General features: G+C 55.2%; 1 protein-coding gene across 4 annotated transcripts; it reads right to left on the bottom strand.

The window, feature by feature from the left end:
• Positions 1 to 877: 877 nt before the first annotated feature.
• Positions 878 to 22,601, bottom strand: PICK1 (protein interacting with PRKCA 1). 4 transcript variants are annotated; one of them, XM_070599208.1, is made up of 14 exons: positions 22,433 to 22,601; positions 19,903 to 20,030; positions 19,503 to 19,600; positions 18,299 to 18,410; positions 11,777 to 11,905; positions 9,569 to 9,635; positions 8,248 to 8,337; positions 5,753 to 5,806; positions 5,172 to 5,234; positions 4,339 to 4,472; positions 3,856 to 3,948; positions 2,974 to 3,024; positions 2,217 to 2,361; positions 878 to 1,717 (listed from the first exon to the last, which is right to left on the bottom strand). In XM_070599208.1, the coding sequence occupies exons 3-14, from the start codon at positions 19,541 to 19,543 to the stop codon at positions 1,443 to 1,445; spliced, it is 1,254 nt and encodes a 417-aa protein (XP_070455309.1). In that variant the 5' UTR covers positions 19,544 to 19,600; positions 19,903 to 20,030; positions 22,433 to 22,601; the 3' UTR covers positions 878 to 1,442. The 4 variants fall into 4 exon arrangements, with proteins under 4 accessions (XP_070455309.1, XP_070455308.1, XP_070455310.1 ...); XM_070599207.1 differs by lacking the exon at positions 22,433 to 22,601 and having other exon boundaries at positions 19,903 to 20,212; XM_070599209.1 differs by lacking the exon at positions 22,433 to 22,601 and having other exon boundaries at positions 19,850 to 19,963.
• Between the last annotated feature and the right edge of the window lie 2,005 nt (positions 22,602 to 24,606).

Below are 24,606 nucleotides of genomic sequence, written 5' to 3'. Positions count from 1 at the left end.
CTCCACGCTGGCTGGCCCCTCAGAGAGGTGGTGCAGTCTGGCAGCTCGAGGGGACCCACGTGGACTCCCGGTGACAGCCCATCCCTCCCTCATGCTCCCAGTCCTGCCTGAGAACCCCACTCAGCTTTCTGCCCAGGGCCCGCATACTCAAAGCGAACAAGCAGAAAACTTTGCTCCCGCATTGGGACTCTCCCACCCCTCGCACCCTCTTGTACCCCTCCCTTTCTCAGGATGACCATCTAATTCATTGTGCAAACAGGCCCACTTTGAGAGTGAAAAGGGCCTCTAGTAACAGTTATACGAGGTGTGGCCTGGGACTGTCCAGAGGAAGCAGGACGCACGGCCACCCTGTGTGAGCCACTTTGCAAAGACGTGGAGTACTGGCGTGGTGCTGTCCGCTGGGCTGCTCCTCACGGCCCTGGCAGACCAGGTGCACCTGGAGTGGCTGGAGCACCCAGAACATTCTCTCCCCTATTTGGGGCCTCGGGTCCTGACCCAGTGTCTGGCCTGCCCCTCCCCAAATAAAGGCTTAGTTCATGGCCAGAAGCACTGAAGGATCAAAGCTGAGGGAGGATGGCAGATGCTCCACAGAGCAGGAAGCTCGGAGGTAGGGAGAGTCCAGTCATTTGGACCTGACAGATCTGAGTCCAAATTCCACTCTATCCTTGTACCTGGTATGGCCTTGAGCAAGATTATTCTGAGCCTCAGTTTCCCATCTGTAAATGGGGAGAGTAGTGCTAATCCACAGAGCAGCGGTAAGGAACAGGTGACGTATATAAAGGGAATGTCAGTAAGCCTTGTCGCCCCTCCATTGTGACCAGGGAGGCAGAGGGCTGTCGAGGAGAGGAAGGTCTGAGGCCACTGCGAAGAGCCCGGCTCCATCTGGGTTTGTGTTTATTCAATACAGGCCCAGCACCCAGCCCTCCCCCTGGGAAGGGGCTGAGCTAGGGGAATAAATAAATAAAGGCCGCCGAGGTGTGAGTGTGGACTGGGGCGGGGCCGGCCCAGGGCCTGTGAGGGGGCACATGACACATGGCCCCAACCTCAGCTGGCCATCCTGGGCCCCCGCTCCCAGGAGGCTCCAGGTGGGGCCAGTGGAGGTGCCCATGAGGAACGGGTCCTGGACTTCCTGCCACCTCCAACCCCTCCTCCTCTCTGCCCTCTCTCTAATTCCTAAGGCAGGTCCCGAGACCAAGCTCTCCATCTGGCCAGGGAGGCAGGGAAGGGAGAGGGGGCCGGTGTCCAGGTGCCAGGCCACAGCCCCCATGCCATTCCTGGGCAGGAGCCCGGGCTCATTGTGCTAGGACAGAGTAGCAGGGAGGCAGGCGCCCCAAGCCAGCAGGCCTTTATGCGCCACCCTGTCGTGCGGTGGCCCTGCCCCCGCTCCCAGGCTGACGTCCTCCCACGCCCCTACCCCCCAGATCGGCACCCCTCGGGGGCACTCAGGAGTCACACCAGCTCCCACCCTTGTCCAAGGGCCCGGCAGCCCCTTGTGCATCCCTGGACGGCTCCCCAGGTGCTGTGTCCTCATCGTCTTCGTCCTCCTCGTCCTCCCCATCGGTGAACTCGTCCTGGTTGAGGCCGTAGGCCAGCGTGGTGTGGGCCAGGTCCACCTCGATGGGGAAGACGTCAGCGTCACGCAGCACCGCATAGCAGTCGTTGTAGTACTTGGACATGGTGGACACGAAGCGCTGCAGCTGGAACACGATGTCCTGGACTGGGGCAGGAGGGCCGGCAGACGCACAGTGGCCGCGGCTGCCTGCCACGCAGAGAAGACCCTCCAAGGCTGCCTGGGCCCGCCTCCCTCCCCTGGGCTTCCCATCATGCACCTCACTGACCCGTCCCGTCCCAGGAGCGGGCAAGGCCAGGACTGCCTGGCCCAACACAGAACCAGGTCTCCCAGCTTCTAGTTCAGGGACTGGAGGAGCCCTGCCAGGGTGGGTGGACTGCGGACTGCACAGGGCATGGAGCAGGCCCACCCAGGCCGGGCTCCAGGAAGGTGGGTGGCTCCTGCCAGGGCGTTCCACCTCAGGTCTGACTCAAAGCTCTGCCATGGCCTGCCCGGGGACCCCAGGTAAGTACTTCACCTGCCTGGGCTGCAGTTTTCCAAGCTCTGAGATGGGGAGAAGATGGTACCCACCAACCACACCAGGATAGTACAGGGACTGACTGAGGTAGCGCGTGCCCCTCAGGCCCCCAGTGCCTACATCCCTCACCGTGCTTCTGGTCCAGCAGCTCCATCTTCTCCAGCACGTCCTTGCGCATCTGGGAGAAGCGGGCGCGGGCCTCCTGGCGGCAGCGCAGGATCAGGCGGTACTCGTAGTTGCCTGTGCTCACGCGGTACAGGGGCTCCCCTAGGGCCTGGGGCAGGAAGGAGCACATCAGGGACCCTAGGCCGGGCAGAAGGCTGCCCTGGGACAGATGGGGGCAGGGGGGCTACAGAGCCCGCCCACCAGCTCGTACCCTGCCACCACCCAGCCCTTTTCAAAGCTCCCGGGGCTCCCGGTGTCTGAGCCGCCAGGGATTGCTGGAAGCACCTAGTAAGAGATTTGTGAGGACAGAAGCCAAGCCCTCGCCTCACTAAATAAATGGACGTTTAGTCATGAGATGGATCCTGACATCAAAAGTATTAAAAATTAAAAATGCCTCTTAGGAGTGAGGAAAATTGTTTTTCCCCGCAAAGGCCTCACAAAGGCGGTGGGGGCGGCCGGTCTGGGCGCGGCCTGGGAGCAGTCCCACAGCAGGCTGGCCCGCACTCCGACGCCCAGAGGGGCTGGGGGTGGGGATGGACAGCCCCCAGTCTCCAGAAACAAGGGCCCGGCCCAGTCCCCCCGGCCTCTCCTGGGCTGGCCCGACCCAACTGGTGTCCTCAGCAGACCCAGGACGTTTTTGGGGCTCTGTGAGGCAGCCAGGTGAAGTCTGCACCCCGAGCCCTGCCAGCACCAGGGCCGCGGGCGACCCCGTGACACTCACGATGCAGCTGTATTCCTCATCGTCCATCTCCTTCACCTTCAGGCAGTATGACTGAGGAACAGGTGAGGCCAGGCTGTCAGTCACTGCACCTCCTGGATGCCCACCCTGATGTCCCTAGTCCCTCCCACACCAGTCTCCTAGGCCACCCAGAGGAGCTGCCATGCCCAGCCTCCTGGGCCCTGCAAACCCCCAGCTTGGATCAGCTGAGACACAGCAGGGAGAGGCTGGCACCTCAGTAGACTGGCCCCTGCTTGGGGAGGCCCAGGGCAGAGTGGCTGCGGGCAGGAAGGGCCCTCAGCTGGGAGGGTGGGGAGGACCCGAGAGACAGCCCAGCATTTATCAAACTCAAGCCCCAAGGGATGCTCAGGGGAGAAAAGGGTCCCACGGTCAAAAGAGCTTGGGAAGGCCCTTGAAGACTCAGATTGCACTCAGCCCTCTCAAAGGCTCTGAGAAGTCCTGCAGCAAAAGAGCCTTGGCTTGCTTAGTGGAGCATTTTTCCTCAACTCCTTTGATCACAGAATTATTACATAAACATAAAACTCATTAACCTCCCTTGGCACCCACTTTATAACCACTGACCTAGTTTAACCCATTGTTAAAAGTGACCAAAAACTCCCAAGGGGTCAGAGAGAGCTGTGCCCACCCCAGGCTCCCAGCCTCCCAGAGGCTCCTCTGGGCAGTGGGGGTGGGGTCTAGGCTGCTGCCGGAGTCCCCAGCACCTCCCCAGGCCCCTGGTCCTACACCCTCAATCAGACGTGACAGAGGCCCTGGCCCCTCCTGCTGGATATCCTGTGGCCGACTGAGGAGGGAGGGGCCACCCCCAGGTGGGCTCTCAGCCCAGCAGGCCAGACGTGGCCCTCCCCAGAGCTGGAGAGCACCCACCAGGTACTCAAACTTCACGTCCAGGTACTTCTTGATGGTGAGGCGAGTGTCCGGGATGGCTTTGTTGAGATACGTGTTCAGGTCCGTCAGCATCTGGGAGGGGAAGACGGGACGGACACTTAGGCCCCCATGGGCAGGGGGCTCCAGGGTGACAAAGAATGGCACTGATGCATCAATCCTTCCAGCGGACTCAGGTGTCAGAGCCAAAGGATGCCCCCAGATGGCCTTGTCCATCTCAAAGATGAGAAGACAGGCCGGGCCAAGGGCAAGCCGAGACTCAGTGGTGGAGCCAGGACCAGAAACCAGCTGGAGGTCAACGCCGAGGCTGAGGAAGCAGAGTGACTTACCCACAGTCAGCTGTGTAGGCGACCAAGCAGAACCTGCAGCCAGGCGTGGCGACTCCAGTGCAGGACCCTTGCTGCATGCCACACTGTCCCCTCACTGCCCTCACCTGCTGACACACATGCACTCGACATGACCTACCGGCTTGACGGTTTTCAGCAGCCGGATGCCGAACTTCTCAATGCTGCGGTGGGCATCGGCGAACTTCACAAAAGCCTCGCTCGCGGCCGGCTGTGGCTCCCGCACCCCGATCACAGAGAACACGTCCCCGAAGGCTGCACGACAAGTTTGCCCTGAAGGCCGCCCCTAATCGACCCTTAACAGGGAAGCCAGGGATTTGACGGGTAGAAGCAGGGTGGGGGGCGTGGCAGGCTGGAGGCCAAGGTCTGCACCTCAAGGGAGCTGGGTCTACACCACAGGGAGCTGGCCCTCATTCCCCAGAGTGACCAGACCCTGGGAGAAGGCCAGGTCAAGGTTGGGGGAGGTGTTGTCTGAGGGCAGTGCACTGGTCTTGGAATCTGGACGCTTGGGTCCTAAGGCCACTCTGCCCCTAAGGAGCCATGTGACCATTTCTTCTGTCGGGGCTTCAATTTCCCAACTGTAAAACGGGGTGAACCGTAGCCGCCCTGCCCCGCTAACAGACCTGGGGGAAATGAGACCATGAATAAGGCAGGGCTCCTATGCTGTAAGTGGCAGTGCAGAGACGTGGGACGGGGCTGGATGGGTGACTGCACCCCAAGAAGACGAGCTGGTCTAGATGCTTGCCACTGGCCCCCGTTATTGCTACCTCCCAGCATCTAGACAATGCCCAGCCCGAACCTGGCCCGAGCTCAGATGCTGTGGTGTCTGTCTGAGCACAGGCGTGAGGGAGCTCCAGGGAGGAGCTCGCCACACCCTCACTGGATGGGGGCGCCGAGCCCAGAGCACAGCAAGGGCTTTCCCAGGGTCACACGGCAGGTTTGGGGCGCCCTTACCCCGGTGTGTCTGCGACAGCTCATAAAAAGCCCGTAGAAGGTTCTTGGTGTGTTCTGTCATCCCTGTAGGAGAGACACGACCAAGGAGGATGTGGGCACATGGTGGGGACCACACAGGCCCACAACATGGCCTCCAACCCCACCAGAGGCCCTCACTGTTACTGGGTTCACCGACTTTTCCCACAGCCCCACTGGGGCTCAGCCCCACCGTGAGGAGCCCCCATCAGACAGCGGAGCCGAGACTTCACGGGGCAGAGGGTGAGCAAGGCCTCCGACGGCCTCACGCCTCGGCAGAGTGCGGTTCTGGGGGCTCCCCGATGTTTACGTGTGCTATTATTTGAATTTTTATGAGTCCCTAGAACTTTTATAATCAGAAAAAGTATGTCTTAAGACTTTTTTCCCCTTAATAATTCTTAATGGCTATGGTCCTAGAATCTTGTAGGCTGGCACTCCTGTCCCCTATTGCCACCATCTTCAGAGCAGGGCTCTCAAGCTCTACCCCCAGGCAGAGCAGTGCCGGGCATCTCTGGACGAGGTCACCCCTACCCACCACCAGGTGCCAGTGTGGTGTGCCTGCCCACCTTTATACAGCTCAGCCGTCCGCTCCAGCTCCTCGAGCCTCTTGACAAGCCCATCTGTGGGGGTCGGAGAGAAGGGGCGGTCAGTCGGTCTTGGCGAGCCAGGGGTGAGGAACGAGAGCCAGGAGAGGCTGAGCCCGGCTTGAGAGGGGAGAGGCAGCCCCCAGAGGAGAGCCAGGATCAGCACCGAATGGGGCTCAGGGAGGGGGTGGCACCTCAGGGTCAGCTGGGCTCAGAGGCATTGTGTAAACAGCCCAGCATAGGCAAACAAGAGGCAAGTGGGGGACAGGCAGGTCACCTCAGGATGCTCCTGAAATAAGCCCCTTGCAGCCTGGGCATACTGAAGGAATAGAGAGGGGAGGACATGGGTGCTTCCAAAAGGCACGAGTGAGAAACAGTCGGGCCCTCCCTAAGGCCACACCTGTGCTGGCCCCACAGCCTGGCAGTAAAGGCCCCCCGGACTTCTAACACTGCTGTCAGCTAAGGAGGAGGGCAGTCAGAGACAGGAGAGCCGAGACGTGTGGACGACTCTGAGGCAGGCTCAGTGCAGCCCCTGCCACGGGAGGTGCAAGTGTGACGGCTCAGAAGGGAGAACAACTCGGGGGCGGCGGGGGGGTGGAATTCAGGAAGGGCTTCGAGAAGAGCTCACATCGGAGGACCGCGCCTTGGTGACCACCTTCATTTGCTTAACGGGTGTTTATCAAGTACCTACTGTGTGCAGACACCTACTGTGTTAGGCCAACACAGGCCAGCAGAGGAGACAGCAGCCAGGCACTGACTGGCAGTGACAGGAAGGACTGTAACTGAGGGGCAGGGGCGGCTGCCTCACCTGGAGGGCCAGAAATGAGAAGGACTGCATTGCCAGGGACGGCGCGGGCATTCCAGACTGGGGCGCGGCGGGGCGTGCAGGGAGCTCAGGACACAGCTAAGGGCCAGGGCAGTGAGGAGCTAGAACATTCAGGGCTCCCTTCAGCAGTGAGCGCCACCCTCCTCTGCTCCGATGGGGAGGAGGTCTGCACCCACCTGCCCACCGGGAGGAGCAACTGCTGGGGAGGGGCCCCATGTCAGTGGCTTCCTTGCCCGGCCACCCCCCAGGGCAGGGCCTGGCCTTCCTGAGGGACTGTGCTGAGAGCAGGACCACTCAAGGCTCCCTCCACAGAGCTCAGTCCTTCCTCCACATGAGCCTTTGGGGCTGGGAGAAAACTGAAGGACAGAGAGGTAAAGCAACTTGCCCAGGGGCACACAGCTGGGTGCTTTCTGAGCTGGGGTGCTTTCTGCCTCCCCGCACCCCCGTCTCCTGTGTTGACCTGGGTCAGGTTTTCTGAGCAGAAGGGGAGAGCGGGAGTAGCAGAGGCTGAGTCTGCGCCTTTCTCTGGGCAGGGAAGGCAGCTGTGTGTCAGGCCGGCTGGGAGGAAGGCTCGGGCTCCAGCGAAAGCAGGAAGCCCCTCGGAGGTCTTCAGGAGGCTTCGGCTGCCCAACTGGCCTCCAGGCCTGGCTCCCCGGAGCCTTGGCCCCCGGCCAGCCTGGCAGGAAAGGGGCCGCGTAAGCACCGTGCTGCTGTTTTTAGCTGGGTCATGGGACATCATGACAGCTTCAATTTTAGAAACCCTATTTAAGGCTGGGGAAATTGCAAGGTTTAGGGGGAAAAAACACAACAACCAGTTCTAATTTCATCTCGACGCATGGTAACTACAGTAACAGGGATTTATAGACACCAAGAGGCTGAAAATAGCAGCCACCACTTTTGTACACCACTTGGAACAAGCTCAGAGCCCACCCCCACGTCCCAGCCAAGAAAGCCAGTGTGCCCAGTGGAGCCTACAGTTTGTATAGGTATTTTTATCCACTCCCCACACACACGGCAGAGCTGCTGCTATTTATACACTCAGGCTGGTGATGGTGGGAGCAGGACCAAGCGTTCTACCGGCTGCCCTGGGGAGAGAGCATGTGTGCACACGCATGTGTGGGTGTGAATGTGCGTGTACATGGCTTTCCCCCTGCCTGAGGCAGCAGCCACCTCCAGCCCTGGGCAGGAAGAGCGGAGACAAGGACAGCAGCGCCACCTCCTGGAGAAAGGCCCGGGCTGAGGCGGGCAGTGTGGGCGCGTGTGCTGGGGCAGGGGGTGAGATGAGGGGCGCATGGTGGAATAAGGGCGGGGCTCAGGCCTGGCTACATGAGAGCAGCTGGGGGCAGCGGCACCGGAAGGAGACGTCTCTGCACCATGAGTCTGTCTCCGCCTGTGACCTGTGCCTGTGAATCCCTGCCTGGGGTGGGGGACACTGGCTGCAAGATGGCTTAGCTGACTGCCGTGTATGCTCTCTGGCTGCTGGAGAGGCTTCCAGGGATGCAAAGAGACGGTGGGGATCGGCCCCACAGGGAGAGGGTAGGCCAGGCCAGCGGACCCACATCAGCTTGGTGCATAGCTGGGATGCCCCTCCCCCTGGAAGCCTGGGCCTGAGCTCCCCAGCGCCCAAGCTGGGTGGGAGGAGGGAGCTCACCATTGCACAAGATGGCCCGGCTCAGGCCCAGGGCGTCCGCAGTCCCCGAGCTCATGTTCTCCACCAGCCGATGCTTGACCTTCTTCAACACTGGGAGCGGAGGAGAAAGGTACTGAGCGAGGTGGAGTCTGCAGCTGGGCTCCCAGGCCATCCCTGCCCCCAGCCTCATCCTGACTCCCTGGGAGCAGCACCAGGGGCAGAAGGCGCTGGACTGGGATGTCGGGTGGGGAGTGTCCAGTGGGCATACCGGGCCCCATGCCCTGTTCATTCTCTACTTCAGGGAGGTGTTGGGAGCCTGGAGGGAGGTTAAAATGTAAAGTGTGTGACCAAAAGCCTGGTACACTACGTTGCTGCCTGGGCCACTGGCTGTCATAGCACGCCCCGACTGCCCCAGGCTCCATGCTGGTGGACGGTAAAGCAGGGAGAGCCTCCTTGCCTCCCCTCTTCCACAGCTGGACCTGGGGGTCCCACACGAGGGGAGCAGAGACACCACCAATGACAACCGACCTCGGACCCAGACTCAGTCCTAGCAGACATGGTCACATACTTAGTCCCTGGAAGGGGACCAGGATGGGACCAAAGGGTTTTAGAGGAAGAACCTCCAGGACAGACCCCATCTGCTCTCAGCCTCTTTCCTTAAAAACCAGGAGCTGGCTCTGGCCCTGGCTGTTGGAAAAGGATGCTGGACTTGATTGCGGAGAGATCTGGGTGTGCGGTCGCCCAGGGAACACAGAGCCCACTCTGGGTCTCAGGCCCAATCTGGAATGGGGTGGCTGGTCCAGGGGACCTCAAAGCTACTGTCCAGCTCTTAAGTCTTGAAGCTTCTATAGAGCCAAGGTCTGGCGTCTCCAGCAGGAGGCAACTTGTCCCAGGGCATGCTGCGGCCAGAGGGCTGGCCTGTGACCCTCTGCCCAAGGCCTGAGGTCCAGCTCAGACCTAGAACCTTCCCGGGAGGAGGTGGTGGCGGAAGAGGCCAGGGCTGAGTGACACGTGCATGAGGTGCAGGCCAGGGCTGCACTGCCCTCCCTCTCGGAAGGGCAAGGGCCTGGGCTGCGGAAAGCGGAGGGGCTGGCCTACAAAGGACAACCCTAGAGCAGCAAAGTCCAAGAGGAGGTGGCAGGGGGCATGACAAACCAGGGACAGGCTCCTGGGAACAGCTGCAGGGAGAGCGCCCCTGGGCCTCCCAGGCCCTTGGGATCAGCTTCACTAGAAAAGTCAGAGACCACAGCCCCGTGGCTATTGACACACAGTCATAAGGAGACAGAACAGGGGCTGGGGGGCCTGTGGGGCCACCGGACGGCACTGCTCTGGCCCACCTTACCAATGTCCAGGGACATGCCCTGCTTGGGGTCCGCCTGCAGCTTGTTGTAGTGGATAGTCACCTCCCCCTAGAAAAGCAAGACAGGCAGGGTTGCAACAGAATCTCCTGGACCCCAAACCCCTTCCCCGGGGAGGCCTGTTTGCCCCAGCAGCTCTGGTCAGGAGAGATCCTGAGTCCCAGGAAGGAGCCGGAGTAACTATGAATTCAGGCCTGCCGGCCCGAGGGCTGGGACAGGGCCCTGTGTTGTGACCAGTCTGCTCCCAGGTCCCTCCCTTCTGTCACTATGTGCCAGGCCCTGAGGAATCAGCAGGGACAAGAGCAGACATGGTCCCTGCTGTCACAGAGCTCACAGCCTGGCGGTCTCTGATGTCCTATACTCCAGCCAGATCAGGTGCCCCAGCCCTCCCCATCAGGCCACACTCCAAACCTTTGCTATGTCATTTTTTCCCACACAGAGTACCTTCTCCTGTGCTCTAAATCACCCCCATCCTTAGGAGTCCCTCCTTCCACTCAACGAACATTTCCGAGCACTTTCTCTGTGCCAGGGGCTGGGTGCCAAGGTGCGGGGGCAGGGGCAGCCCCAGCCCCAAAGGCCCAAGGCCAGCAAGGGAGACGGATGCAAAGCAGGGAATTACACAAATCGCATTCTAGTGACGGGGAGAGAGGAGCCGGCTTCTCCCAAGAAGCCTTCCCAGCCCACGTGAGGCCACCACAGTCACTCTCGTCCTTGCAATCCTAAGACCCTTGAACTTGGGACTGAATCCATTCAAATACAAAAGAGGATTTCAAAACTGAGTTCTGAAGGGAACCAAAATAGCCCGACGCAGTCAGAGTCAGATGCACAGAGCTCTCTCAGGCGGCAGCACACCTGCCCGGGGGACCACCCAGAGCCGCTGGGGGGTTGAGGAAGGGCACTCCGTGGGAGGCAGACCTGGTTCTGGTCCAGCTGTGTGACCACAAGCAATTCCTCCCTCCCTCTGGGCACCAGTAAAATGGGGACAGTAACCCCTGCCCGGCACCCAGACATGGGAGCTGTGCACACACATGAAGAGCTCTGGTCCTCATGGGCAATGTGAGGGCTGGCGGGAGACAGGCCACAGAGGACGAGGGTTCTGAGGAGCAGAGACGGTGAGGTGGCGAGCAAGGGGATCCAGAAGGGGCACACACACCCCCGTTCTGTACCAGAGTGAAACACAGTCACCTGCTTTCCATGGTGAGCTCCTCTGCCCAAGAGGAAATGCCCGGGGCAGTAAACCCAGAGCAGCTGGAGCAGAGGAGGAGAATGAAGGGGAGAAGGGGAGAAGCCGCTGGCCCTGGGCTAAGGTGAGAAAGAGGGACTGTAAGGGACGCTGGCACCAGGTCTTTAAGACGCAGAGGATGGACGGGGTGAGGAGAGGTTTGGGTGGATGAGGTGGGGGAGCTAAAGCACGGCCGAGCTCAGTTACAGGCGCGGCCCCTGACTCCAAGCCTTTTAAATCCTCCTCTGGCTTTGCACCTCCTTCACTGTTTTGGTTTCCCAGGAGTTACAAGCAGCAGAATCTAGGAAATGGCAATAGAACTGCGCTTGCTTCCAGCTGGGCGCTGCCTGCGCTCAGGGAGGGAGACACCCTGTGGGGAGAGGCCTTGGTCTGGAGTAGCTGGTGGCGGGGGGAGCAGGGAACAGGAGATTGCGGTCTGAAGAGAAGACTGGCCGCCAGCCTGGGAGCTGCCCCAGAGCCCAGGAGGGTCCCTCAGGGTCTGTGAGCCCAGGAAGACCCACTGGACTGAAAGTTCCTATAAGGATGGGGAAGGGGGCTCCTCTTTCCCTCTTACGCTCTCCAAGGCCCAGCATGGCCCAGCTGCCATTGACTGGGTGTCACTCACCCAGGAAGGTTGGCCTGGGGCTTCTAGCTTCAGTTCCAGCCCAGATGGGGACACACTGGCTCACCCTGAGGCGTGGCTCTGACTCTGACAGCTCCCCTGGGAGCTCAAGGACGGGGACCCACTCTGTCACCAAGGCCCAGCACAAGTCCTGGAGCATATCGGTATTTATGCCATGAAGGCAGGAGAAACTGAGGGAGGCTGGAGTGTGGCCCGGGCCCTGATGCGCCGAGGCAGGGACCAGTGAGAGGGCCAGGCCCCTTCCAGGCCTGCTGGGGCCTCCGAAGGCTGGAGGTCTCTGAAGTGGCCTGGCGGCCTCTGTGTCCCCACTCCCACAGCAGCCCTTACCTTCACCTCCTGAATCATCTTTGCCACCTCCACCTTAGTTTTTCCTTTGATCGACCTGCCATTGACACCGGTGATCTCATCGCCAGCTGCCACCGTGCCGTCCAGGGCTGCTGGAGTATTGTCAAACACCTGTGGAGGCACAAGGAGGGCGGCGGGGGGAGAATAGGGAGAAGTGAGAAGAGACCTGGCAGGAGACGGTCGTTCCTTCCACCCCAACCCATACTGGCTCCAACCTCTTTCGTGGTGCGAGAGAAGGGCAAGGGCACACGGCGCCGGAACAGATGGCAATGACCACCCCACTTTCTTAGGGGCACGGGAAGGAGGACAGAAGGCAAATTCAAACTGATGAGATTTCCTTTTCTAACATCAGATACACCAAACCTCACACACCCATCTGGGTGTTTCCTTCTCCGAAGTCATTTCTTTAATAGATTTTCCCAAAAAGGCCGCTCTGAGCTGACTCGGAGCCCCAAAGCGCCTCTTGCCCATTCCTGCACTCTCCTCAGGCCCGGAGAGCAAGGGCCCTGCCGAGCCCAGGAGCCCCTTTCCAAGCGACCCTTTCAACCGGGTCTGCAGTCACTGGCTGTGTGAGGCCAGTGTGTCTGTCAAAGGTCAGACGCGTGAGTGAGACTCGGGGGCAGGGAAGTGGGCTCCCTGAGTGGGTACACAGATGGACACAGAACACCAACATCAGATCCAGAAAAACCACCAGGAGAGACACCCAAACTCTTAGCAGTGGCCGTCTGATGCTGCCTCCCCTCCAGCTCAGCTTCAGTTTCCACATTTTCTACACAAAGCATGTGGGAAGAACACTTCATAATGTTTCATATAGATAAGATTACGAGGAAAAAAATGAAACAAATAAGATAAATGCCTGATACCTTCCAGAAGTACACTAAAAACACAATAATGAATGGTCAGGGAGACCACAACGAGAGATGTTTAACTGTTTTTGGAAGACGGAACGGTGGGAATCCAAGGGCGTGCACAGGGGGGTTAACAAGGGGGATCTAATCTTTGCTAGAAACTGCCAGAAGGTCAGGAAGTGGACCTCTGGAAACAGCTGCGAGGGTGGGTGGAGGGCAAGGTGTAAAAGCAGGGGGATGGACTCAACTGCAGTCCTCCTCCCGCCCACACAGCCCCCACTGCTCCTTCTCGAGGGGAAGATGGGGGCTTATTTCCCGGAGAAGCTCCTGACTCTGGGGCCCGGGACCGAAGGAGGCAGAAGTGAGGCCCTGGACTGAAGGGGTTAGGGGTTACGAGACGGGAGATGAAGAGTGAGTCTCAAAGCCCCTTAACCCCAGCGGGGTCTCCAGAGTGCCAGCAACCAGACCTACTGCCCCTCTCAGGAGACTGGAGGACCCCACTCTGAATGGCTCCATTGGAAAGGCTCCATGTGGGGACCCTGGGAGATGCCCCACAGCTCATCTGATGCCTGACTGCCCCACAGGGAAACCCCTCGCTTGTGCGGCCTGAACACAGAACTTCCCAACACTGCAGTGAGCGTGAGGCCCCCTCTTAAATCCAGACGGGAGAGGATTACTGGGCACTTGAACAAAGGCTCCCACAGGAAAAACACCAAGCAGGAAAAGGAGCCACAGGAAAGAGAAACAAAGCAGGAACGACACAAAAACAAAAGAAAGCCATAATTAACATCTTCACAGTGATCAGAAAAACAAGAATAGGGTGATGTAAAAGGATCGATTTGAAAATAGGAAAGATCTCTTAGAAATGCAGAATATAATTGAAATTAAAAATGCCAAAGAAGCTATGGAAACCAAGCAGAGGAAAGTGAAAAAGAGATGGACAATCAGAAAAAAAGAAAAAGAATATTAGAAGATCGATTCAGGAAGCCCAACATTCCACCAACAGGAGTTCCACAGAGGGAACTGTGCAAAGCAGGACGTCATGAGAGATACTATATGAGACTTTGACGGAAGACAAAGACACAGGGTCCCCAGGGAACCTGCCCTGAGGCTCCAGCACAAGGGACAGAAAAAGATCCGTGCCAAGAGCCATCATCGTAACTCTTCAGAATGCCAGGGACAAGAAGAAGTTCCTAAGAAAGAATACAACACATGACAAATTCAGGATCGCAAACAAGAACGCCATCATCAGACACAGCGACAGTGCTGACGGCAGAAGATAATGAAAGGACGGCATTGAATTTCTCAGTGACAAGTATTTTCAAATTTGACATTCATTTTGAATGTGACCTGCCCAAGTGTCAACTGAAAGGAATATGAGAATGACAGAATAATGGCACTTTCAGAGACACGAGGTCTCAAAAAATTTACCTCCCATGCAGCCTTTCTCAGAACACTACAGCAGGATGTGCTCCACCAAACGGGGAAGGGGAAGCTCAAGGAGAAAAGACCACAGGGGGAAACAGAGAGATGATGGGAAATGTTTGACTGAGGAAAATATACTGAAAATAAAGGGAAAAAACCAACAAATTACTTTAAAGAAAAAAGAAAAGAAAAGACTGAGTTAAGAAAAGAAACAGAGGTTCCTCAAAATAACAAACCACCTCAACATAATAAAGGCCATATATGACAAACCCACAGCCCACATCATACTCACTGGGGAAAAACTGAACACCATCCCTCAGAGAACAGGAACAAGACAATGACACTCACTCTCACCACTCTTATGCAACACAGTACTGGAGGTTTTGGCCAGAGCAATTAGGCAGGAAAAAGAAATAAAAGGAATCCAAATAGGGAGTGAAGAAGTGAAACTCTCGCTGTTAGCAGACAACATGATCTTATATATAGAAAACCCTAAAAAACCCATCAGAAAGCTACTAGAAGTAATCAATAATTACAGCAAAGTTGGATGGTACAAAATCAACTTACATAAGTCAGTAGCATTTCTACACTCTAGTAATGAACTAACAGAAGGAGAACTCAAGAACACAATGCCATTCACGATCGCAACAAATAGAATAAAATATCTTGGAATAAATTTAACCAAGGAAGTGAAGGACCTATACAATGAAAACTGCAAGACTGTCCCGAAAGAAACTGATGACGACATAAAGAGATGGAAAGACATTCTGTGCACGTGGATTGGAAGAATAAACATAGTTAAAACGTCCATACTACCTAAAGCAATCTACAGATTCAACACCATCCCAATCAGAATCCCAATGATATTCTTCACAGAAATAGAACAAAGAATGCTAAAATTCACATGGGGCAACAAAAGACCCCAAATTGCTAAAGCAATCCTGAGAAAAAAGAACAAAGTTGGAGGCATCACAATCCCTGACTTCAAAACATACTACAAAGCTACAGTAATCAAAACAGCATGGTACTGGTACAAAAACAGGTGCACAGATCAATGGAACAGAATTGAAAGCCCAGAAATAAAACCACACATCTAAGGACAGCTAATCTTCGACAAAGGAGCTGAGAATATACAATGGAGAAAACAAAGTCTTTTCAACAAATGGTGCTGAGAAAACTGGAAAGCCACATGTAAAAGAATGAAAATTGACCATTCTTTTTCACCATCCACAAAAATAAACTCAAAATGGATCAAAGACCTAAAGGTAAGACCTGAAACCATAGGGCTTCTAGAAGAAAATATAGGCAGTACACTCTTTGACATCAGTCTTAAAAGGATCTTTTTGGACACCATGTCTTCCCAGACAAGGGACACAATAGAAAGAATAAACAAATGGGACTTCATCAGACTAAAGAGCTTCTTCAAAGCAAGGGAAAACAGGATTGAAACAAAAACACAACCCACCAACTGGGAAAACATATTTGCAAATCATATATCCTAAAAAGGGTTAATCTCTCTAATATATAAAGACCTCACACAACTCAACAACAAAAAATCAAACAACCTGATCAAAAAATGGGCAGGAGACATGAACAGACATTTCTCCAAAGAAGATATACGGATGGCCAATAGGCACATGAAAAGACGCTCATCATCACTGATCATCAGGGAAATGCAAATCAAAACTACACTAAGATATCTCCTTACACCCATTAGAATGGCTAAAATAACAAAAACAAATGTTGGAGAGGTTGCAGAGAAAAAGGAACCCTCATACACTGCTGGTGGGAACGCAAACTTGTGCAGCCACTATGGAAAACAGTATGGAGATTCCTCAAAAAACTAAAAATAGAACTACCATATAACCCAGCAATCCCACTACTGGGTATTTATCCAAACAACTTGAAATCAGCAATTCAAAGAGACCCATGCACCCCTATGTTCATTGCAGCATTATTCACAATAGCCAAGACATGGAAGCAACCTAAGCGCCCATCGACTGATGAATGGATAAAGAAGATGTGGTATAGGGGCCGGCCCCGTGGCCGAGTGGTTAAGTTCGCGCGCTCCGCTGCAGGCGGCCCAGTGTTTTGTTGGTTCGAATCCTGGGCGCGGACATGGCACTGCTCATCAAGCCACGCTGAGGCAGAGTCCCACATGCCACAACTAGAAGGACCTACAACGAAGAATATACAACTATGTACTGGGGGGCTTTGGGGAGAAAAAGGAAAAAAAATTTAAAAAAAAAAAAGAAGACATGGTATATATATACAATGGAATACTACTCAGCCATAAAAAAAGACAAAATCGTCCCATTTGCAACAACATGGATGACCTGGAGGGTATTATGTTAAGCGAAATAAGCCAGACAGAGAAAAAGAAACACAGTATGATTTCACTCATACGTGGAAGATAAACAAACACATGGACAAAGAGAACAGATTAGCGGTTACCAGGGGAAGGGGGTTGGGAGGTGGCATAAGGGGTAAGGGGGCACATATGTATAGTGACTGACAAATAATAATGTGCAACTGAAATTTCACAATGTTATAAACTATTATGACCTTAATTAAAAAAAGAAAAGCACAACCATAGAGCACGCTAAGCTCGGTGTGTAAAGCAGCATGCTACCATCCTCCTACACTGAGCTCTGCGAGGCCGGGTCTGTGTTTTTTACTTCCTTATCCCTAGGGCCTGGCCAGGCCCTCAGCAGACATGTCCTGGACAAAATATCCTGCACTCTAGCTGCACTGACACTGAGAGCCAGAAATCACACAATCACTATGCTGGGAAGATGGAGTGAGAGGAAGCAGAACGGTTTCAGAAGAGAGCTGAATTCTCATCTACTGGACTGGGAAAAGTCAATGGACATTTACAAGTGACAGATCGAGAACTAACAGGATAAGTGTCTTACGGAGAAAAAAGGAAGCTCACAGCTGAAGAAACAGCTAAGAGCATAAAGTGGTGGTGCTGCTGGGAGGGGGTGAGGAGGGGTGGAGCAGCGGATTGCTACCATGTGACAGAGGCCTTCGCGTGCTCTCGACTTGTTCAAGCAAGTCAGAAAGTCTTTGACAAAAATTAAATCAAATTTTTAAAAAGCAATTCTATTCTTTTATAATCGTGGTTCATGCTAAGCAAACCTGGCCCCAACAGGTGAGGAGGGGAGGCGGCAGAGACTGAGCAGGACCATGACATGGCAGGGAAGCCGGGCCTGGGGGAGGCCCCCAACACCCCCAGGGTCAGAGGAGGCCAAATGGCTCGGGAAGGCAGCCCCCGAGGCAAGACCAGATCCTGGGAACGTCTGTCTTCACGGCCTAGAAGTGACTCTTTTGCAAGATCCTCAGAGAGACTGCATTTTCCCATCTGCCACCACTGGCTACTCGCTGAGAGGTCAGAACAGGGTAGAACCCAGGTCAAGTTTACGTCGGAGGTGGCAAGCGTCCTTCCAAGCCTGTAGAAAGGCCCCTACTCCGACCAGCCACAAGGGGAAGAAAACTGTCACCACGCCTGACACGGCTGGCAGAGCAACACCGGGGCAGCTGCTTCCACAAGGGCCACAAACTCGTACCTTACCGCTGGCAGATCACCTGGGAAAGTGAACAACCGCCATAAAGACAACAGCAGCTACGATTTAGTAGCGCCAGGCCTCGTGCTATGTCGTTTTGTATGGTGTTCCCAACAACCCAAAGATGCTCACATCTCCGTATTTTACATCTCCACTTTCCAGGTGAGGAAACTGAGGCCCAGAGAGGGTAAGTAACTTGCTAACAAGCAGGGAAACTTGTATTTAAGTTAGTCCATTATTATTTCACAGCTTGTCTTTCTACTATACTTCCCTCGTGCTAGCACCCAAGGCTGATGGTTTTGTTGATTAAAGACACTTTTACTGAAGGTCCACTCTACGTCAGGCATTGTACTAGGTGCTGACCGCACTGGACGAGCAAACCGCGATCCTGCCCTCATATTGCGAAGACTCTGGAAAAGTAGCGAGATATACACCAACCAGTGAGCAAAGCCATGATTACAGATGCTGATAAATGCTGAGACGGAAAAGAATAGACTGAAATGAAGAGAAAAACAAGGGCAGACCTACTGAGAGGGGATCATCGTCAAGAATGAAAAGAAGCCAGCTCTGCAGACTGGAGAAATGAACCTGCCTGTGTCACGCCCAAGTAGGGAGGTGGCTCGCCCCTCCCAGGCCCTTCCTCCCACCTCCAAGGCGCCCAATACCTGGACGATATAGAGGCAGGGGCAGTACTGGGCTCCTCCTCCAATGCTGATCCCGATGAGGTTCTGAGCATCCTTCTGCAGGGTCACCTTCCCAGGCACAGTGGGGATTCCGCTAAAAAGAGAAGCACAGGAAGCTGAATGTCCCGAGGAAGACGAGTGGAGGAAACGGGGCAGGAGACAGGTCATCCACAATCCCTGAGAGACTGCAAACGCCACACAGCCTTTTCTCGTTCTCACCTGGCCAAAAAGACGGCATTTTGTGCTGGGACGTGCACAGCTCTTAGAGTCACCCAGATGTGGGGTCAAATCCCAGCCGCGTCATTTATCAGCCACGGGACTTGGATAAGTCACCCTCGCTGCATCTCAGCTTCCTCATTCACAAAATGGTATGGATAAAAACGGCTGCTTTATCAAAGTTCTTGTAAGAAAGTGCATGGAAGGCACTTACCACCAACGCAGCCCAGAGCAGGCACCCCATAAAAATAGGTCCCCTCCAGTTTCCTTCATTCTACCTCTGAGATTTGAGTCAGACTCTGTCCTTGTCACCTTCTCAGGCACGTATGGAATATCATGGCCACCTCCTCCAGGAAGCCTTCTCCTGTTAAACTATCTGTCATCCATGTCTCAATTGCTCTACTCAATTACCTCTCAGTTTTCACTATAAATTAGCACTTATTTATGTTTTGTGGTAAATATTCTCATTTATTCCCTTATTCATTCAGCAAACATTCGCTAACAACCTATTGATGTCGAGCACCTTTCTGAGTCCTGAGGACACAGAAAAACATTGGACCCCATCCTTGCTCTGAGGGAGAATATGTTCTAATGAGACTAACTTAATTTTTGAAAATCTGTCCCACTAATCATCGATACTGGGGAGGAAGGTATGTTTATGATATCCCTATCCATCCTTCAGAACCTGGCTCAATTGCTGCCTCCTCTGTGAAGCCTTCCCTGAACACCCGAGCAGAGGCACTGCTCCATCTGCTCTGCTCTCCCTGCAGCCAGGTGGTTCTCCATAGCGCCCTTACGGCCCTGAATTGTAATCATCTGTCAACGCACCCAGAGCCCCCTGCAGACAGTGAGCTCCTGGAAGGTCAGGGTCCATTTCTGCTGGTACAAGACCTAATTCCCCGCTGAGAAGCAACAGTCTGGGGACCTGGGGCTCTTGCACTCTTGGGACTTGGGGGAACAAAATACTCACAGTTTATCCTCTTCGATATCATAGTCCAAGTCTGCAAACATGGTTCCGAGAGTTGAGGTGGGCTGGATAACTGTCCAGCTCGGCAGAGGAATGGGGAACTGGATCCGCGAGAGAAAAGAGCGCAGGGTTTAAGGAGCCGAAGTGCCTGGATGCCAACCCCAGCCCCGGCGACTTGGGAGAGCGGGCCCTCCCCGTCCCCCGTGGAGGATGGAGGAGTCCGGGGGTGGGGGCGTGGGGAGGTGATTCTTACTAGGTACAGGGGGGAGCTCCACGCCAGGGCGGTGGGCTCAGGTTCCAGAGCCCGCCCCAGGAGTCTCAGGCCCTTGGGAGCTGCCTCTGTCGCTCACCGGAAGCGTCGGTCCCCCTGCCAGGTCCCGGCCAGGCTGGCACCTGAACCCACCTGCCGTTCCACCTGTCGGCGGCCGCGACTGTGGCGTCACTTCCGGCAGGACGCGGAAGTCCCGCCTTCCCCGCCTGGGTATTTGCCCCAATCCCTGCAGGCAATTCCTCTCTCCCCGGCTCCCGGAGCTCCCAGAACCAGGAAAGAGAACAAATATTAACGGAAGCTCGCAGTTAGCATGAAAAAGCGGAAACAGAGGAAAGGTCTGGACAGGAGACAACGCTCAACCCCGCCCCTTGCCCTGTGGCCGCCGCCATCTTGGTAAGGGCAGGGTTTTTCCCAGCTTCCTCAGCGGGACGCCGGAGACCACGCCGGCTGGGCGGTTACCGTGGCAACGGAAGCATCTTTGGCCCTCTGGCGAAGTTCGGTGAACTACAAACCCCGAGACCTTCCCTTTCACGTTTTCAGCACCCCGTCCTTGGGTGCTGTGACTCGTCTACTAAAATGACAGTGTCAGAGCTGGAAGGACCCTTCGAGATGCCAGCCTAACCCTACTTTTGCAGAGCAGGAAACTAAGTGCCAGAGAGGGAACGGATTTTGTCCAGAGCTACCCATAGTTGGTATAAGATCCAGATCTTGACCCTGAGACTCCTGCCGCCTAGGCCAGTGCCCTTTCAACGCTTGCACACTTGTGTTCAGTGGCTCTGCTGTTAACGACAGATTGGTGCCTCCTTTCCCCGCATGCAAACTAAGAGCATCGAGGCAGATGCTTTCTATGGTATTTGCTGAAAGACTCCTTACACCCCATCCCCCTCCTTAGTCCTGAGGAGCAGCTCCCCTGAAGTACAGACCCCGCATACCTGAGGCTCAGGAAATGCCATCAGTGCCTCCCTGCCGAGGAGTCCAAATCTCGTCTCCCTGCCAACCTCTGCTGCCTCTGCTATTGTGTAAAGTGGGTTCCCTGGAGGGGGTTAGTGCTCCCAGAGCCACAGCGCTGGCATCCACCTCATGCAGGTAGCATGAGCCCAGGCCTGTCCAGCTTCTTCTCTAGCTGCCCCCAGGGGCAGCTGAGGAAGGAAAGATGCAGAAAGATGATTATCTACGTATTCCAGAGCCTGATGGGAGTCCCATCCCACTCCCTCCTTAGGGAGCTAATCTGAGTCTCAGTAGATGTGCAGAATGCCACAAGAGCAACGACTTTCCCATGTACCCACTGTGCTGTGGTTCGGATCACTTTCACAGGATTTTAAAGTTCACCACAACCCTGTGGGAGGAGAACAAGTCTTGGCAGCCACATTGTGCAGCTAAGGAAACTGAGACTCAGAAAAGCAGTTTCCTCTTGTCTCAGAGGTTTTTGGTGGCAGGGCGAGGGCCGGAGCCTCAAGCCCTGTTTGCGAGCCGGGATCTCAGTTTTGTAAAGTACAGCCTCCAAACCCAGATACTTTAACACGGCCTGTGGCTCTTCCACCCCACGAGAGTCCTCCCTCAGGCCCAGATTCTGCCATTTTGTAGCTGGGTGATCTTGGGCAAGTCACTGGCTGACTCTGAACTTCAGGTATCTATAGACTGGGGACAGTGATCCTCCTGACAGGTACTTGTGAAGGTCAAGAGCAAACGGAGAAACGGGGGCTGGCCCCGTGGCCGAGTGGTTAAGTTGGCGTGCTCCACTTCGGTGGCCCAGGGTTTCTTTGGTTCAGATCCTGGGCACAGACCCCATACTGTTCATCAAACCACGCTGAGGCAGGGTCCTACATAGCACAACCAGAAGGACCTACAACTAGAATATACAGCTATGTATGGGGAGGTTTGGGGAGAAGAAGGAAAGGGAAAAAAAGATTGGCAACAGGTGTTAGCTCAGGACCAATCTTTAAAAAAAAAATAAAAAGGAGAAACAGGTGTGAGTGCCTTGTAAGCAATTTACATGGCCAGATGTCGCTTGAGGCTCCTGACCCCCAGCCCGCTCTGGTCTCTCCTCCCAGGTGACGGCAAGACGCCTAGACCCTCTTTTCTGCCTTGTCCTCCCCATCTTCTAGGCCCAGCTCTAATTCGTCCTTTCCAGGCAGCTTGCCCAGACAATCCCAGCTCACAAATTTTGCCCTTTTTTTCTGAGCTCCTAAAACAGTTGTTATTTGAATCATTCATTTGGAATTAATTATGTATTGCCTTGTGAAATCCCTTCATGGCTTGCCTGAGCCAATTCTGTGTTAATTAACTTACTACATGATTGTATTTTGTCTGGGGAGGTTTCTTCCCCTTTAAAATTGGGGCTTAGGGCTCATATCTTGACAAATTGTAAATGGCTTCTCCTTGTTTCTCTTCTTCCTGAGTTCCTTTTCTGTACTGACTTTCTAATCCCCGGCACTCCCCCCTTCCAGAGGATGCTAGGAATCCATCGACAGGTGTCACAGTGACAAACAAGAAAAAGAAAATCGGATTACTTTGTAATGTCTGTGAAAATATTATGACTCACTTTATATGTGCCAGTGGAGGGGGTCTCCTGGGGCAGCCCACACAGCATGGGAACCTGTTCCAGTCAATTAAAGGAGTGAGGTTAGGACCATTTATTTGGGGGGAAAGAAAGTTCAAGTACCTTGTGCCATCACCAAAGTAAGCTCTTCGTGTCTTCCCACCAGACAGGAATCCCTGGGGCAGGTCTTGCCCTTCTCTGTCTCCCACAGAGCCTGGCACAATACCCAGCCGCGGATAAAGTGCCGTAGAAATAGCTGTGGCTTTATATGAGACGGGATGTCCTCTGGGCCCTGGAGGAGAGGATGTGGATGGACAGAGAGGGAAAGAGATGATGAGGACCTGAACCTGGACAGTGCCAGTGGCCTGAGCTTCCTCCACGGGGCTGGAATCACCAGACCGAGTATAGGACCTGAATTTTGGAATTTCAGTTTTTAGCAAGCAGCAAGCTCCAGACCCAGAAGCTTCAACAGAGATGGCAGCTCTCCCACCTCAGGACGGCCCCAGATCGAATCTGAGCTCGCTGTTTTGTAGCTGCGGGATCTCGGGCAAAGTTACCCTTTGCCCCTGAGCCTCGGGTGTCTGCAGAATGGGGATGGTGATCCCTCCCAAGACAGAAGTTCTGCAGACGACGACAAAAAGGAGAGATGAGTGTGAACGTGCCTTGGGAGTGATTCACGTGGCACAGATGCCAGAGGTTTTTCCTGTCATTCCTCATTATAATCATTTTGCCCGAGTCCTTCAGAGGGCAGTGCTGATGGCACACTAAAGGGCCATACAATGCTCGGCCCCCAGCATCAGACTCATCTGGGAGTGTCTCACATGCAGACTCCTGGGCTCATCTCAGACCTATCAGATCAGAGTCCCTGGGGAAGGGGGGATCTTGGAGGCTGCATTTTCACAAAGCGCCACAGGTAGCTTCAAGGACTGCTGCGGCTTGAGGACCACTGTGTCACAGGCTCAGAGGGCACAGTGTCTGTGCACACTCGGGGTGGGCCCATTCAGGTCCACCAACAATCCTGGCCTCAGAGACCTCACCATCCAGGAGGAGCCCAGGGCGTTATGTGGGCCCAGGGGTGGGGCTTCTGGCCAGGCCAAAGGCAGGGAAGTCTTCCTGGAGGAAGCGACATCTCAGCTGCGTCCTGAAGGAGGTGTTGGTGGGACCCAGGCCCAGAAGAGGGGCAGGATGACACAGGCAGAGGACACAGCTGGTGCAGGCGGCGGGGGGTACAAGGCACAGTCCCTGTCCTCTCGGAGTGACTGTGCTGGAGGAGACAGACAGTGGGGGCAGTGACAGGTATGATGAGGCCACCATCAAGTCCTTGTGGGAACATGGAGAGAACTGCCCCTTCGGCCCGAGTCATGGATGAGAGGGGTCAGCAAGGGCCTCGGAGGGGAGCTTTGAGCACCCTCCTCAAGGATGGGTAGGATTCCGGGGGTTGAAATTGGGGTGACGACATGCACCCACTTCTGGAGGCTGAGCCAGGGCTGGTGCTCAGACCCTCATTCTCCAAGCTTGCTCCTCCCTCTCCTTCCTCTTCTGCTCCTGGGTCCTGGGTCCGTCCAGGCAGGCGGGCAGCCTCTCACCTGGCTCAGCCCTGCCACCGAAAGCTGTGTGACCCCAGGCGGGCCCCAGCCCCTCCCTGGGCCTGGGTCCTCTCTAAGATTCCCTCAGCTTTCCTGAGCATCAGATTCAATGCGGAAAAAGCTTGTGGGTCCCCTGCAACCAAATTCCTGGGGAAGTGCTGCCTCCCAGTGGCCCTCGGGAGAAACAGCTCCTGGAGCACCAGAGCAGTGGCTAGAGTCCCCCCACCTTTCCACTCCTGTCACTGTCACCACCGGGCCCGCTCAGGGCTGGCTGGGGAGACCATGAGTCTTTATAGTCCATGGGCCATGGGGTAGGCTGGTCATGCACATGCCGTGCTGTGCCCACCGTGCCTGCCCCTCAGGGCTGCTGTGGCCCCAGCCCGAGGCCTGACTCCTCGCTGACTCACCACTGGCTTCCCAGGCCCCTGGAAAGGTCAAGAAATCAGGGGTAGGCGGGCAGATTGGGCTCAATTCATCATCAGCACAGAGAGTTAGAGCGTGGGCTTTAAAATCAGACAGATCACTATGGCAATATCAGCAGCAGACTCTTACCGGGCATCTCCTGGGTGCTGGGCCCTGCCGAGGACTCCATTCGCTCTCCCATGTGACCCTCACAGTGGCCCTTAGAGGTGCTGTCATTAGCTTACACACTCATTCATTCAGTAAGTATGTATGGAGCACCTATGTCTAGGCCACCAGCACACATGGGGG

Source organism: Equus przewalskii, chromosome 29 (assembly GCF_037783145.1).
Source record: "Equus przewalskii isolate Varuska chromosome 29, EquPr2, whole genome shotgun sequence".
Lineage (NCBI taxonomy): Eukaryota > Metazoa > Chordata > Mammalia > Perissodactyla > Equidae > Equus > Equus przewalskii.
The sequence above is the reverse complement of the archived record's forward strand: the minus strand, read 5'-3'. Positions and strand labels throughout refer to the sequence as shown.